Genomic DNA, 16111 nt, shown 5'->3' with positions numbered 1-16111 from the left:
CTCCAACCGTAAGGAAGACTCCGTCCGGACTCCTACAGGAGCCAGACTCCGTCATCAGCTCCGACCGCTGCCGAACTTCAGCCAACGGATCTGCACTCCCAGCAGGCCACAATAACGGCCACGATCCTGCTCCATTTCCTGCGACAGATTCCGCGCAGCTCCATCACTCCCTGATAGGCCGCAGTAACGGTCACAGCACTGCTCCACTTCCTACGACGGATCCCGCGCAGCTTCACTACTCCCTGGCAGGCCACAATAACGGCCACGATCCTGCTCCACTTCCTGCGATGGATACCGCACGATTCTCCCACCCGCTGGCAAGTCGCGACAACAGACGCCGCTCCACTCCCCGCGGCAGACTCCACGTGGCACGCCCTGGTGATAGCCACGGATCCACTCCACTACTCTTCGCAGCAAACTCCGTCTGACCCTGGGCAGCCCACTGCCAGACGGTTACAGATGTCGCTATCAGGTTACTGCCCCCTCCGCCTATAAAAGGGGGCCCCAGATACGTTATTCAATAAGCTCTAGTTTTTTACCTAAAAACTCTGCTAAATTCTCCGTTCGAGCACTCCATTCTTGTTGAGGCAGAGAACTGACTTGAGCATCGGAGGGTCTTGTCGGAGCAACCCCATCTCCGGTTTAGACTTTCTTTGCAGGTCCCGGCGGCGACCGCGACTCCAGCTTCTCCGGCGCAAACGGATTTTTGCACCAACACATCCCATTTGGAGAACATTAGTCCAAAATTTTATATTTGGAGGTATTAAGATACCAAAAACAAAAAAAAGAATCTGTCAAAATATTTTATCCAACTGAAAAGTATATGATTGGTTTTATTTATCTTTTATATCTTTATCATTCAACTTTATGTTTGTCAAATAACCTTCAGTACCACGCAACAAGTGCACCACATGCCAAATGAGCATAAACTTTCATTTGTTTCTAAAGGAAATATTGTTTTGATATAACTACTTTATTTATTAATTAGTTTATCTTTTGATATTATTTTTATTCTTCAACCTTGGGAAGTAGAATAGCGGCTCAAACTCTTAATTTTTTTGATTTGAATATTCCTCATCGCTTTTAATTTGGTTTTGTTGAATCGAATATGCCTAACACTTCATCTTTTATATCATAGGCCAACAAATTTTATGATTAAAATATAGAAACTAATCTTGACTTGATTTATTCAATTAGTATAATGTTTCAACTACTTCTTATGATCTTTTATTGTTGTTTCAACTAGTTCTTATGACTTTTTATTGTTGTTGTGCCCATAATAAGATGTTTATGTGAACTTTTTGACATGCGGTAGTTGATACTTTGCTAGAATGTAGTCCAAGTTATGGCTTGCTAGTACATGGTCTAGTAAATTTTATGTTATACAATAAATTTGTAAATTTGAATAAATATTTATTGTTGGACTTGATTTTAGGGTACATGTGTCCTCTTAACATTTGAAACAAAAGTAAGTAGAAGAAAGTATCTTTTTACAAACTAACCAGCCTTAGCTCTATGAGCACTTTCTCCATTTAAGAGGGACGTAGAATTTCAATTTTAGTAATACACTTCCTACTTGTTACTATAAAAAATATAACTATCTATAAATATTATCAATAATCATTGATAGCAGGAAAAGAAATTGTTTCTAAAACATAAAGGACTTGTAACTATATCTTAATCCTCCTATTAATTAAAAAATGATACTCATTGAAAAATAAATATTGATTATTATATATTAATCATTACAAAAGTCAACTCTAAAAAAAAGTATTTCCCATGTGAAACATTCCTACGTCATGATAATTAATGGCAGCCACTTTGGCTAATCACTATAACACGATACAATGAATCAATACCATGGCATGGCATTGTAAATACCTACATTAGAAATTACAATGCCATTGTCTTCAAACAGTCACAAACTCAACCAAGTTCTTTTGAGATGTAAATTATAATTATATAAAGGTCCCATACAAACAGGATGAAGCTGTCCTGAACAATTTGTGACAGAGGATAAAGATGGGACGAAAGTAAGACAATTGCCCAATCATGTACGTATCTTGAAGTTGACAATAAACAACCTAGTTGAAAACGATTAAATTCAAAGAATAAAAATTTTCACCCACCTTTTAATTTTTAAAAAGCCCAAGCCAGATTTGAACCGCCATGTGGGGACGTACATGGTGGGGCCCGTCTGTCAGCAAGAGGGTGCGGAAATGGGCTCCGTTGTAAAAAGTGGACGCACCAAACCGAACATCCACGTGCGAAAATCTTATTGGAGTAGGTGCATGACGTGGATTGAGGCGCCGACGCGTAAAGGTAGTCGGTATGCGACGACCAGCCACTCACGGGACGCGGTGTCTCTGGGTCCCACTTCAGGACACTAAATCTCGCCACGTCATCCCATTCCCCTCTCCTCCTCCTCTTCCCCTTCACGGTGCCACCACGGCCCTTTGACCACCTATATTCAGACCACATTACCCCTACTTGCTCCCGAAAACCTCCAAACCGCCAGCCTGCCCTTGACTCCTCAACTCCCACACTCACACTTCGAGTGGCAGTTATAGTAATTCAAACATACCACAGGGGCATTTGCGTCATAAAACATGGACCAAGTGGCAGCCCGCATTCCTTTCAGTACGAAAGATCGAAACCAGAGGATTTAAATTTTAAAACGTCTGATACACCCCTCCTTCTAAACACCCCCTTGGCCTCCTTCATCAATGGAAAATCTTCATCATCGGAAAAAGAAAGGGGAAGGTTATAATAAGAAAGGGTAGCTAATCTATCTATTAATTAAGATATAAATAGAAGAGCCACACAAATTCCATATTAATCAATTCACCAAGCTCACAACCTAGCTGTCACTCCCGGTTTTCCCGTCGAGTCAACCCCCCTCCTTCTCTTCTTAATACTCTGCACTCCTCCTCCCGGCCACCGGCCGATCCCCGTTCCTCCCACGCCCTCCGGCTACTGCTAGAAGAAATTATTAGAAATTATTAACAAATTTAGATGAGAGTGGAGAGCAGAAGAGAGGTGGTTGAGATCTTGTTTTGTATTAATACCGAGCTTTTAACTGAGTAGCTGTGGGGAAAACAAGCCAGTGCCCACTTTTTATTCTTTGCTTCTATTTTTCTTCCTTATTTTTCTTATTTACAACTATTTTCACGAAATTAGAAAAAAAAAAAAAAAAAAAGAAAAATTGAACAAAGGCCACCGGGTAGGAGTATCAGTCCGCAGCCGGCGCAAACGGAGTGGCAGCAAAGAATACGAAGGAGGAAGGGGAACACCAGACGACGTTGACGTACCGTACCATGGTCCACCACCCGCTGATGCGCCCCGGATCAACGTCCGCTTAGCCGTCATGCCGTCGCCGTTAGTGCCGTTTGTGCTCGTCCTGCTCGCGGGCGTGTTCTTCTCGCCGGCATTAGGGCAGAACCTAACGTCGACGGCCGATCTCGCTGGGTTATATAGCTTGAGGGCCTCGCTCGGTCTCCGGGCCCGGGACTGGCCCCGCCGGACCGACCCCTGCTCGGCATGGACCGGAGTCGGGTGCCGCGCCGGCCGGGTCGTCTCATTGAATATCTCCGGCCTCCGCCGCACCCGGCTCGGACAGCTCAACCCCCAGTTTGCCGTCGACGGGCTCCAGAACCTTTCCCGGCTCGAATCCTTCAACGCGACGGGGTTCCCCCTCCCCGGTTCCATCCCGGACTGGTTCGGCCGCGGCCTTCCCCCCGGGTTCTCCACCCTTGACCTCTCCGACGCCGCCGTCTCCGGCCCTATCCCCTACTCCCTCGGAAACGCCACCGGCCTCGCCGTGCTCTCCCTCGCCGGCAACGCCATCAGTGGAAACATCCCGCCGACCCTCGGTCAGCTCAGCAACCTCTCGGTCCTCGACCTCTCCCACAACTCGCTCTCCGGCGCCATCCCGCCATCCCTCGCCTCCCTCTCGAACCTCTCCTATCTCGACCTCTCCTCCAACTTCCTCACCGGCCCCATCCCCCTCGCTTTCGGCACCCTCTCGAAGCTCAACACCCTGATCCTCTCCAACAACAGCCTCACCGGATCGGTCCCGCCCCAGCTCGGCGATCTTTCCTCTCTCGCCTCCCTCGATCTCAGCTTCAATTCCCTCGCCGGCGCCCTCCCCGACGATCTCAAGGACCTCAGAAGCCTGCGAGATTTGAACTTTGGCAACAACTCCCTCTCTGGCCTTGTCGCGGGTAGCCTCTTCTCCGGTCTCTCCCGGCTCAGGTCCGTCACGCTTAGCCACAACAACTTCTCGGGCGCCTTGCCGGACTCGCTGTGGTCACTGTCCGAGCTGCGGTTTCTTGATGTTTCCTATAACAACCTCACCGGCACGCTTCCGGACCTTGTGCCCGCCGTGGCCAATGCCAATGCTAGTGGTGCCGTGTTTAATCTCTCCAACAATCTCTTTTATGGATCGATTTCAACAGGGTTTGCTGTCGTTTTCACACGGTTTAATGTGGCCGATATCTCTGATAATTACTTCCAAGGTGCATTGCCTGTTGATGGCCGCAGCAAAAATTTCTCTTTTGGATCGAACTGCTTCCGAAATGCCTCGAATCAGAGGACTTCGATTGATTGTGAGGACTTCTATTCACAAAGAGGCCTGCCTTATGATGGCCCGGTGACCCCAGGCATTGCTCTGGCACCAACCAGTTCTTCTGCTGGAAAGAGCAACAGAAACTTGAAGTATATTTTGATAGGGGTTATCGGGGGGCTTCTGTTAATTGTCATTTTGGTTCTTGCAATTGTGCTGGGTGTGATGAGATGTGGAGCCCGGAAACCCGAACAAAGAAAGAGCAGCGGGAATGCAGAACCTTCAGGAGCACAGCCTACTGCAGTCTCCGTGAATTTGTCAGCTGTGGGGGAGGCCTACACCTACGAGCAGTTGGTTCGGGCAACTGCGGAATTCAGTGGCATGAACCTTATCAAGCGTGGGCGCACGGGAGATCTCTACCATGGTGTTTTGGAGGATGGCATTCCTGTGGTGGTGAAGAGGATCGACGTGCGGACGGTCAGGAAAGAAGCACATGTCGTGGAACTGGAATTATTTTCGAGAGGTTTGCATGAGAGGCTGGTGCCATTCCTAGGACACTGTCTGGATAATGAGAATGAGAAGCTCCTTGTATACAAATATGTGCCTAACGGTGACCTATCGAATGCGCTGCATAGAAAGTCTGGACAGGAAGAAGGACTGCAGTCATTGGATTGGATTAAGAGATTGAAGATTGCAATAGGGGTGGCTGAAGCTCTATGTTATCTGCATCATGAGTGTGTTCCACCTCTGGTTCATAGGTATTGCTCACACTTTGTTGCAGTAATAACAATCATTTTACTTACTATTCTTTTGCATGAACAGGTATCAGAGGTTTACTGGTAACTTGCTAACATGTCAGTGGTGCATATGACAAAGATAGCCTTTATTTCTGTTATCTCTTTATTCAATAATAACATAACCATCTCAAAAATTTATATGCGAAAATGCTATTTTGCTTATGCCAACATTCTATTCAATTCATTTTTATCAATGGAATTTTCTAATTTATTTTATTGCATAAACTTTTGTAGTTTTATTAAATAACAGAAAAAAATCCAAGAATAGGTAGTTCAAATTTGTAGATTTTCTTCTGAACTTTTCTCAAAACTTTTCTCTAGCGTCTGCTTCTGATTGGCTGTTACTTCTTGGTGTTGTATTCCGAGTGTTTGGGTGCACATTGTCTATTATATTATGAAATTTGATTGGCAACATTTGCATTCTACCTCCTTACAGCTAATAAAACCTCTTTGAGAATTGATGAATCAGACTGTGAATGCCATTTTTCGCATTTTAAAAGCTTCTAAAGATGTTGGAGCCCTACGGGGCTGATTAAATGTCCAATATTTAGTCTTATTGGGGTTTTGCCATTCTTGCTTGGTCGTGCCATGCATCTTTGGGTTTATCCATCTAAATTCTAACTGTGTTGGATCCGTTGAAGATCATTGATTTTAGCCTATGGTATCATCCTTTGGCCTTCTGTATATTTGGGTCTTCCCACTATCTTGTTAATTGATAGCTTATATCCTCTTGCATATCTCTATCCCACATTAAGATGTTTTGGGGCCTCTTAGTTTCTTTTAGAAAACTTGTATTTCAGTACTGGCTCTTGATCATTCTTTGGCAAGTTGACCTTCTTTAAAATTGTTTATCTCTTAACTTGCCTAGGTTAATACACTAATATTATGTGCATTGTTGTTGTCATTAATCAAACAATATGGTGCAAATCTTGCATTTGTCCAGTGCCCACTATGAAGTACCCTATTTTATCCTTTAAATATTAATTTCATGTATCATCTCTTTATTTTTTTTAATTAAGTACATATTTAGCCCTTAATTTACCATTTTGTGGTTAATCTTCCTGTTGTTGATGAAAATCATTATCCATTGTCCATTCTTGCTGTTTCATTTCTCCTGAAATTATTTATGTCATTCTATTATCTTGATATAATCTTCTATCTTGCCTCTTGATCAAATATCTACGCTTTCTCTTTGCTTGACATAGTTCTTGCATGGAAACATTCACGAGTCATGACCAGGGGTGGATCTGGGGATGCGATGGGACCCATGGCATGCCTAAGATTCCAAAACCCTCTTGGGAGCCATTAAAAAGATTTTCAACTGCCCCACACCAAAAGATTTGCACTCCACCCCTCAAAAGTTCTTTGCTTACATTATCGCTCCTAAATTATCAGGCTGCAAATACTTATTCCTTAATTAGTTATTGATTACCATTTTAAATGCTCTTTTCTTATCATCAATAGTTATATTGCTAAACGTAGAAGAAGAATCAAAATACTATAACTTTCTCAACAAGCTTAAGTGGATGGGAAACTTTTAGGGGCAGGTGCCTTTTCAGAACAATTACCTACTATTATCTTGACAAGTCGACTAGAGATGTCTTCGGTCTTATGTGGGAATCTTTCTGGGTGTAAATTGGATTTGTTATCATACCAGGCAATCCAACTCACAATCTCTTTTTTGGCATGAACTAAACTGAGCTAAAAGATCTATAAAAACACACCTTGGGGGGGGGGGTGTGGAGTTGGGTTGGGGTGGGAGTGGAGATTTTCTTATATAGTATGAAAGAGGTACATCATTTCTTTAAATTTATCAGTTTAAATCATGATTTCCCGATACAATCTCATTTTCTTATAAAAGATAATACACACATACATGCAGACACACCTGTTCGATCTTTGAGATTTGAATCATGAATTAATATGTTGTGTATGCGTGTCTTTGTTTGTTATCTTTTTAAAGGGATGGTGTTCCTATGCTTCTATATAATAAATTATATTGTCATTTTGATATTATATGTTTGAAAAACAACTTTGATATTTATTTTTATTTAATATTCTTAACACTAGATCTTTACTATTTTTTCCTAGTCGATATTATTGCTCCACTGCGAAGGAAAGAATCTTGGCTTTGCCCTTGTTCATGACTTTATCGGTATTCATACTTGGTGATTGTTATAGGCTGGCCTTACCTCATTTTTTACCTACTAACTTGAAACTTGAGATTTGTCATCTGATCTTGTAACTGCATATACCATTTATTTGATCTTCAATCCTTTTACAACCTTGAAATTCTTCTTTAAGTCCAATAACTATTACCTAGTTACTTCTTGCTTGTCAACTTTCTTTCCTTGGTCTTCTCTGGATCAACTTATCACCTCCTCTAGTTTCTGTCTATTAATAATCAACTAATTTTTTGTGTCTCATTTTTATCATCAATAAATGCATTGTTTTTAATGGTATTTCTTGCTTGCACATTTCAAACACCTGCGACCTATAGCACCACATTGTTGGGGCATGGTGAAATCATTAGTTGCATACAAAAGAATGTCAGGTCATGCATCTTTGCAGGTTCCACGTCCTTATGTTAGAAAACTTAGGGTTTTACATCCGAATGCTAGTATTGAGTCCTGAAATTGGAACTGTTTATTTATTTTTTTAAGCATACAACCAGATATGTGTTACAAAATGATGAACCTAATGCCCTTGTAATTTGGATAACATTACACTTGACGTAAATAAGACTTCCTGGAGTATGAGGATCCATAAGCTGAAGCCAAGTAGTTTGAACAAGGCTGGATGGTCATGGTTATGTTAAAGTTTGATAAATTGGAAAATATCAAGATCAAGGACGTATGGTTCCTTTCTTTGACCTATTACACATTACATTTGTGATCCTTAGTTTCATGCTCAAGTGTATATATAACCTATATGTTGAGGTGATATTGCTGTATAAATTAGTTACTAGGATCTAAAACATATAAGATGTATCATTGCATTTTTGGAATTGCTTGGACAATTTCTTGCAAGAAACTAAGTTTCTATCAAATTACAGTTGCTAAGTCCATTCTGTTTGAGCAAACACACTAATTGCTTGGTCACATTTAGAGAATGTGGGTCATATCAAGTTACTACTGACTTGCAGCAAACTTTAAGCTGGCTTGTTGTGAGCCTGCAATTCATCGTAGAAAGGCTCTGTTTTTCTTGAAAAAAAAAAATCTTTTAACATCAAAGTCCTATAGCATATCAAGTAGTAAAGAACTTTCTGCCTCTACTTGACAAATTTGATTTATTAGATTCAAATGCTACTTACATGTGAGAGCCAATTTTTTTGACTAAGTTGTTGCAGTAAAAAAATGGGGGAGAAACTTATCTAGCTATGACCAACTGAGATTCTCATGTGGCTGCAGAGATATTCAGGCAAGCAGTATCCTTCTTGATGATAAGTTTGAAGTGCGGCTTGGAAGTTTAAGTGAGGTATGCACTCAGGAAGGGGAAGGCCACCAGACTGTCATCACCAGGATATTGAGATTGTCACAGTAAGTGTCTGTTGTGATATTTCATTGCCATTCAATTTTATACTGTATACTCCAATATCTAGGATACCAAGCTAGAATTCGTAAGCTGGTTTTTCTTTATATCTTTGTCCATCTTCCTGACTGTTTTTCATTTATTTTGTATCTTGTTATAGTTTTTCTGACCTTAATATTCTTTACCCATCATTTAATCATATATTTTCTGATATCCAACTTTTCTTAATGCTATGATACGGGCTTCCACTAGTGTTTTCTTGCATTTAGTTATCGAGAACTTAGACAGTTAAGTAATTTTCTATTCGAAGTATCTTTTTTTTTTTTTTTTTTGCATCTGTTTTATTTATAAGTTTGATACTACTGCAATTCATAGTGGCCATATTGGGTTGATACCTAGGTACTAGAATTTTGGGTTAGCCTGGGGAGGGGGAGGGCGGGGGTGTGTGCTTGCGGGGATGATTGGTGGGAATCCTTGAGCTATGACATCATTTCTAATTTTTAGTCTGTTAACAATACACATATCCTGAGGTAATATGCAAGTATCTTCTTGGAGATTTGAACTAACATGTCTTGTAGAAACGACTTGTTTCAATGACATGGAGTTGGAAATTCAAAAAGATAGTTTCATGTTATCATACCAAATGAGTCTGAAGTGCAAACTATTAAGCTTGTCCAACACACACACACACACACACATGGACGGACGGAGAGAGAGAGAGTGTGTGTGTGTGTCACTTGGAATATTTGGAACTTGACTAGAAAGTGTGGTATATTGACCAATACAAATGATGAGAAAAGCATTGAGTGTAATTGAAAACTACAAGAGATAAAATCTTGTGGATACCCGCTTTAGAAATATAAAATCACAAGAACCCAATTTTTGAGGTTGGATTGAGAATGGATCAAACTTAACAATCATGATCCTTGAACATTGTCATTTGTTTGATATGGATTCACCATGTGGAAGATCTAGTGCGAAGAAATCAACTTTATTTGTTTAAAAAATCTGAGGGCGTAAGAACCCAAACACTGTCAAGGAAAGAGAGTCTGTGCAATGAAGAGTTAATAGGAAGTGTAAGTCCAAATTAGATGTTATATTTTAGTTTTCGTTTAATGATTTATATAATTGCTATTTCATGGTTGGCTTTAGGGTCCTAAATTAAGTACAGTCAGTATCTGGAACTCCTATTAAAATTGTAGGTTATGTTGTGAAATTGTAAAGTCACTAGCATCATGCTTTGGAGAAGTCCAAATGTCTTTATAGATGAAGTTATATATGGATCTGAATTTGTGGGGTCTTTTCTTTTCTCTTCACTACATTTTTCTTTTTATTGTTTGTGTAGACTTTGTCTTCTCATAGGAGGTGTCCCTCTCTTTTTTTCTGGGTCATATTTCTAAATCTAAACGGGCAATATCTGTTGAGTTCTAATATAGCGGCCAATTATCCTTAGTAAAATTCAACTAAACTTTCAAATATAATTTTTGAATCTTTACCTCTTCCATGGTCACTATCACGTTGTTGGGATATAGATGGGGCATAATTAGAATTTTTTGATTTTGTTATATTTCTTGGATTTTTTTTTTGGATGAATAACTGCTGGTATCCTAATACCTTTACCATTATTATTTGTTATACATATAATAGCAAGTGGCCTGTCATGTTCTAACAATGTTTTCCTTTTGTCCTCGATGTGCAGGACATCTGAACAAGGCATTTCTGGTGCGCAAACTTAGTGAATAACCCCTTTTGCTCTTAGATCTTCATTCAACTTATTTCTTTTTTTTATCTTCTGCAAAAACGAACTAATCATTTTGTTCATTTGTGCTTAATGAATCCTCAGGCTCTTCTACTGCAACATGTGCCTATGATGTATACTGTTTGGGGAAGGTTTTACTTGAGCTAGTCACTGGTAAGCTTGGCGTCAGTGGGTCAAATGATGCTGCAACCAATGAGTGGATTGAACAAACATTGCGTTACATCAACATCTACGAGAAGGAGCCTATCACAAAAATTGTGGATCCATCCCTGATCGTGGATGAGGACCACTTAGAGGAAGTATGGGCCATGGCTATTGTGGCAAAGTCCTGCTTGAATCCAAAACCCTCCAAACGCCCACTCATGAGATATATCCTAAAAGCACTGGAGAACCCTCTGAAGGTGGTGAGGGAGGATAACAATTCTGGCTCAGCCAGACTGAGGGCTACTTCCTCACGGGGCTCTTGGAATGCTGCTTTCTTTGGAAGCTGGCGCCATAGCTCCTCTGATATTGCGTCCATCCCAGTTCCGCCAAGGGAGGAACAGATATTGAAGCGATCAGGTACATCAAGGTCTCAAGGGAGTGGTGGTGAGAGCTCATTCTCCCATAAGAGACCATCAAGAGAGATCTTCCCAGAACCATCTGGGGCACATGACACTGAGGATTGAAGGCGATGGTGTTTTTATGATTCTTTCTGTAATAAATTTTGGCAGGCTTCCCATTTGAGTTCTTGCCTCCGGCATCTGAAGTCCATTATCTTTGCAAGCATCAAAATGGAGTGAGGTTGATGGCTTGCATTGAGATCAATTCTTTCTCTCTGCATTGGTATATGAAATTACTTGGTAAGCAAAGAGGCTTCCAAGGTGGTGGCCCAGGGTGGGTCTGAAAGTTACCTGTGCACCAATTGTTGGTCACAGTGATAGATGCTCTGACGGTTCATTGCTTGCAGTTTGTTTATTTTATGTTTCCTTTTTTTTTCCCTGTTAAACGTCATGCTGCAATTTTTTCCGGTGGAACGTATCCTTCATTGGTGGTGTTTCTGGGAAAATGTAAATTAAATGACTGGGTTTCACATTACGGCTTTCTTCATTCTTCAATCACCTTTTTTACTGAATCACTAAACATCAAGCCGCAATTTTTTCCTGTGTAATGTATCCTGCATTGGTTGTCTTTTTTGGGTAAATGTAAATTGAGTGACTGGGTTTCACATTACAGCTTTCTACCTTCCTCAATCAACTTTTTTTTTTTTTCCTGAATTCCTGAATTTCTAGCTGCAATTTTTTCTTGTGTAATGTATATCCTTTGTTTGTGGTCTTAATGGGTAAATGTAAATTAAATGACTGGGTTTGACATTACGGCTTTCTTCATTCCTCAGTCACCATTTTTCTGAATCACCGAATATAGAGCTGCTTTGAACTTTCTGTGAGAAATATAGCCATGTGAAATTGTGGTTACTATTTCTTTTATGAGAAAAATGTCTTTAAGAAAAAAATGTCCAAGGAATTAAAAAGATATCATGTTTTGAAAGTGATTAAAGGCTTCTTATCTTCATTGAAGCTACAAAGAAAGAAGAAGAATAAAGGTAGATTGAATGACTGGGTTTCACATTACAGCTTTCTTCGTTAATCAATCACCTTTTTTCTGAATTAGCGAACATCTAATCTAATTAAATATAAATCAAATGACTGGGTCTCGCAGCTTTGGTCATTCCTCATTCACAGAGTTGCTTTAAAATTTCTCCGTTGAAGGAAAAAAAAAAGAAGAAAGGTCCCACCGAGATTTGAACTCGGGTTACTGGATTCAGAGTCCAATGTCCTAACCACTAGACCATGGGACCAGTTGGTGAGAGGCGGGCATATACATTGATATAAAAATAGATAATACTGCAATGCTCTCAACGCCTATGCACGCTGCAAGGGTGGACAGGAATAAATAGTTTAATATATGGAAAGTTCCTGCTCACACTCTGGAGATCTGGCTTCTCATTTTCTGAAAATAAATCAGAAAATAAAAGCCCATATTTTCTAGAGCTTACTCATACAAAACAAACAAATACAAATCAAGGTTTTTCTTTTCCTTCAAACTGAGCAATAATTTCACTTTTTCCCTCGGTTCTTTGCAAGCAAAACCTAGTAGAACTACATTGTCCCTCGCCCACAAGCTGCTCTTCTCTGTCTACTCTGATACCTCACTACCTCCCTGTGGTCCTCACCAGAAGCGCCCCGTTACTGCTTGAAAATTTTGGTAATCTACCCTCTTCCAACATCACAAGAACACTTAATGAAAAGGCAAAGGAGAGCAAATCTATCCAAAAACTGATTAAAAGAATATTGTCCGGGAAATGAAGGGGAGGAAACATAGTGGTGCATAACCAACGAATGGGAAGGAAAACCGTAGAAGACGGGAAAGGGAAACCTGGAAGTCGTAGAACCTGACCAGGCGGTATATTGTCCGGGAAATGAAGGGGAGGAAACATAGTGGTGCATAACCAACGAATGGGAAGGAAAACCGTAGAAGACGGGAAAGGGAAACCTGGAAGTCGTAGAACCTGACCAGGCGGTACTTGTCCTGTGTGCTCATCCCTATCACCCCGCCCGCATCATGGCTTCCGGCCGGCGGAATTCGCTGATCGGTCACGGGATCTCGGCTACGTGGAACGGGTTGGAGTGGGGAGAGAAGAAGAACACATTTAGGATATTTAAATGTCTTACATGACTGGTGTACGGCGCCTGTAGCTCAGTGGATAGAGCGTCTGTTTCCTAAGCAGAAAGTCGAAGGTTCGACCCCTTCCTGGCGCGAAGATTGTTTTTTTATCTGTCACCTTTTTTTTCCTCAATTCACACTTGATTAAAAAAAGAAAATCATCGTATATTACGCAACGAAAGATTCATCTAACTTAATTAAAGAATAACTAATAAAAAAAATATCTTATTAGTATTTTTTTTCTTTTTTTTTTCCCATTTGTAAACAGATTAGTTTTTTATCTAAAAGATTCATCTAACTCAATTAAAGAAAAACTAATAAACAAAATATCTGATTAGTATTTTTTTCTCTTTTTTTTTTGATCTGTAAACAGATTAGTTTTTTTATCTATTACTTTTTTTCCCTCAATTCACACTTAATTAACAAAAAAAAAATCACTGTATGTTACACAACAAAATATTCATCTAACTTAATTAAAGAATAACTAATAAATAAAATATTTAATTAGTATTTTTTTTTTCATCCGTAAACAGAGCAAGAATAGTCCAGGAGACCCTCAATCCAAATACGAGAAATATGAAGCTGAGAAATGGCACATTAAATTCTTTCCTTTAGACCAACTAACTCAGCATAGGTTATTGAACAAGTAGGCAGTGGATGCCCATCCAATCATAAGAGTCTTCTAATGTGATTACGCAGGATAAAAATTGCAGCTGCTGTTAGAACTTGGTTAGCTCCATCAAAATTTCGTTCGATGACACCAAAGGGAGGAGGAAACCAAGTACAATGCATGAGAGACAAGTATCGTAACTGATTTTCATTCTTCCAATTCCTTGAATGTGTCCGAATAGAATCATGAACGAACATCATCCAGCCAATAAATTAAAGTAGAACTTACTAGCTCCCAAGATGTCTTGAATTCATGTTGAAATGCCTAGTGATTTGAAATACCTGGTGTCTTGGATGTCCTCTGTCATGCCCCGAACCCACTAATTGGCTCGGATACATAACACGGGCCACATGAATCCTAGAATAACATCTTAGAGATCATGCAAGACCTTAAATCAAAATAAAATTCAACAATCTCATAATTAATAAACAAAAACCAAACATCTCAATTAAATAGTTCCACAAGGATAAATAGCCAACTAGTTCAAGTACAACTATTTCAAATATTTCATGATATCAGAAATTTAACTAACTACTAAACTAGAAAATCTAGCTCTCGAACTTCACGCCCAATCCGACCAGCTATGCATTCTGAAACTGAAAGAAAAAAAATCAAAAGAAGGGTGAGCTTTAGTATCTGATACAAATTCTCAAACACTCACACCAGCATAATAATAATTTGAAAATAATAATTGAGTAGTATCACAAAATCTCATGTCGAGCATCCAGTATAACAGAATATTAATATGTACAAAATATGCATTAAATACCATCATATATCCATCTTTTTTCAAAAATAATATACTATATGTATGCAATTAAATAAAACTCTCCCTTTTACTTAATTATGGTTATATGTCTTATCATCCATATCTCATTAACTTGATTTGGATTAATCAACAGTTGTCTTTGGGGTTATAGACTAATCACGGTCATGCTTCAGCCCGTGACCGACAAACTATAAACCATGCTTTAGCTTGTGGTGGCAATTCATGATAACCACGCTTCAACTCACGATGGCAAACCATAATAACTGTACTTCAGTTTGCAGTGGCAAATAAAAAATATCTATGATTCAGCTGGTGGTAGCAAGCTCCAAGATCCGTGATTTAGCTCACAGTGGGAAGCTTAAATACTATATTTCTGTTCATGGTGAGGTTATTCTCAGTTTAACGTGTCCAGTCTAAATATCCCTTTCTTGATCATTAATTTTTTAATTAGATCAAAAAAAAATATTGTATCATATCATGTCCTCCTCAAAATTTTCAATAGCCAGTATCACCCAAATAATCCAAAAACATTAATATTTGATTCCAAACACATGACACAAACTATATAAATAATTATTCTAGCAATCATAAAGTGAATATTAGCCACAAGAAATCAAATTATGCAGTGTAAAAATAAATATCTGTATATCAATGTTCATGTCCAAGAATCCTTACCTCTATTGATGATGAATTTACCTTCTAATCTCAATCCATACTTAGGCTTATGAGCCAGGTGCTAAAGGGCCTACTCGAAGATCTTTTGTTTGAAAGATTGTTCTCTTATAGAACCTATCTAAATATTAATGGTAAACTATAAATTATTTAACGTAATCCTCTACAACACATCAAGGTCTACTCCAAGTCCCTTTAACTTCAATTTAATTTAATTTTTTTTCTCAACCTAGTTAGAAAGAAAAAAATATAAATAAATAAATGAGAAAGAGAGAAGAGAGTCTCTCTCTCTCTCTCCCTCCCTCCTCTTCTTCTTCTTCTTTTAAATAGGGTGACCGAGTCCCCTGTTTCCCTTCTCTTCTTCACCTGGCCATGGCTGTGGAATCCGACCGGCGACCAACAGCAACACACCACGCCAACTAGGAGATGACCTTGACAAATTCGATGGCCACAGCTACTGGTGGTCGGCAAAAATAGGAAGAAAAGTCGGAGGGCAAGAGAGGCTTTATCCACCATGAATTTGGTGGTTTATCAGATCAACTCCGACGATGGTGGAACCAGAAAGAAAAAAGAGAAAAAAAAGAAGGTCTTATTTCGGTTCGACGACACCTATGGCGAAAGATCCGATGGTCTCTCCAACAGAAAT

At 39.6% G+C, this 16111-nt stretch overlaps 1 protein-coding gene and 2 non-coding genes across 3 annotated transcripts; 2 read left to right on the top strand and 1 right to left on the bottom strand.

Annotated features, from left to right (window-relative positions):
- Positions 1 to 2451: 2451 nt before the first annotated feature.
- Positions 2452 to 11728, top strand: LOC105055928 (probable LRR receptor-like serine/threonine-protein kinase At2g16250). The gene is made up of 4 exons (XM_010937960.4): positions 2452 to 5322; positions 8772 to 8900; positions 10592 to 10614; positions 10736 to 11728. Exons 1-4 carry the CDS (start codon positions 3368 to 3370, stop codon positions 11317 to 11319), a joined length of 2691 nt encoding a protein of 896 aa, XP_010936262.1. The 5' UTR covers positions 2452 to 3367; the 3' UTR covers positions 11320 to 11728.
- Positions 11729 to 12416: 688 nt separating this feature from the next.
- TRNAQ-CUG (transfer RNA glutamine (anticodon CUG)) lies at positions 12417 to 12488 on the bottom strand. Its single transcript has one exon. It is a non-coding gene; the product is annotated as a tRNA-Gln (tRNA).
- Positions 12489 to 13376: 888 nt separating this feature from the next.
- On the top strand, positions 13377 to 13449 carry TRNAR-CCU (transfer RNA arginine (anticodon CCU)). The gene has a single exon. It is a non-coding gene; the product is annotated as a tRNA-Arg (tRNA).
- Positions 13450 to 16111: the final 2662 nt, after the last annotated feature.

Source organism: Elaeis guineensis, chromosome 13 (assembly GCF_000442705.2).
Source record: "Elaeis guineensis isolate ETL-2024a chromosome 13, EG11, whole genome shotgun sequence".
NCBI lineage: Eukaryota > Viridiplantae > Streptophyta > Magnoliopsida > Arecales > Arecaceae > Elaeis > Elaeis guineensis.
The sequence above is the reverse complement of the archived record's forward strand: the minus strand, read 5'-3'. Positions and strand labels throughout refer to the sequence as shown.

Excerpts from the sequence above, each read along its gene's own strand:
- LOC105055928 (XM_010937960.4), top strand. The coding sequence starts at position 3,368 with ATGCCGTCGCCGTTAGTGCCGTTTGTGCTCGTCCTGCTCGCGGGCGTG. Across the intron at positions 5,323-8,771 it reads GTTCCACCTCTGGTTCATAG|AGATATTCAGGCAAGCAGTA; the intron begins GTATTGCTCACA and ends ATGTGGCTGCAG. Across the intron at positions 10,615-10,735 it reads ATCTGAACAAGGCATTTCTG|GCTCTTCTACTGCAACATGT; the intron begins GTGCGCAAACTT and ends ATGAATCCTCAG.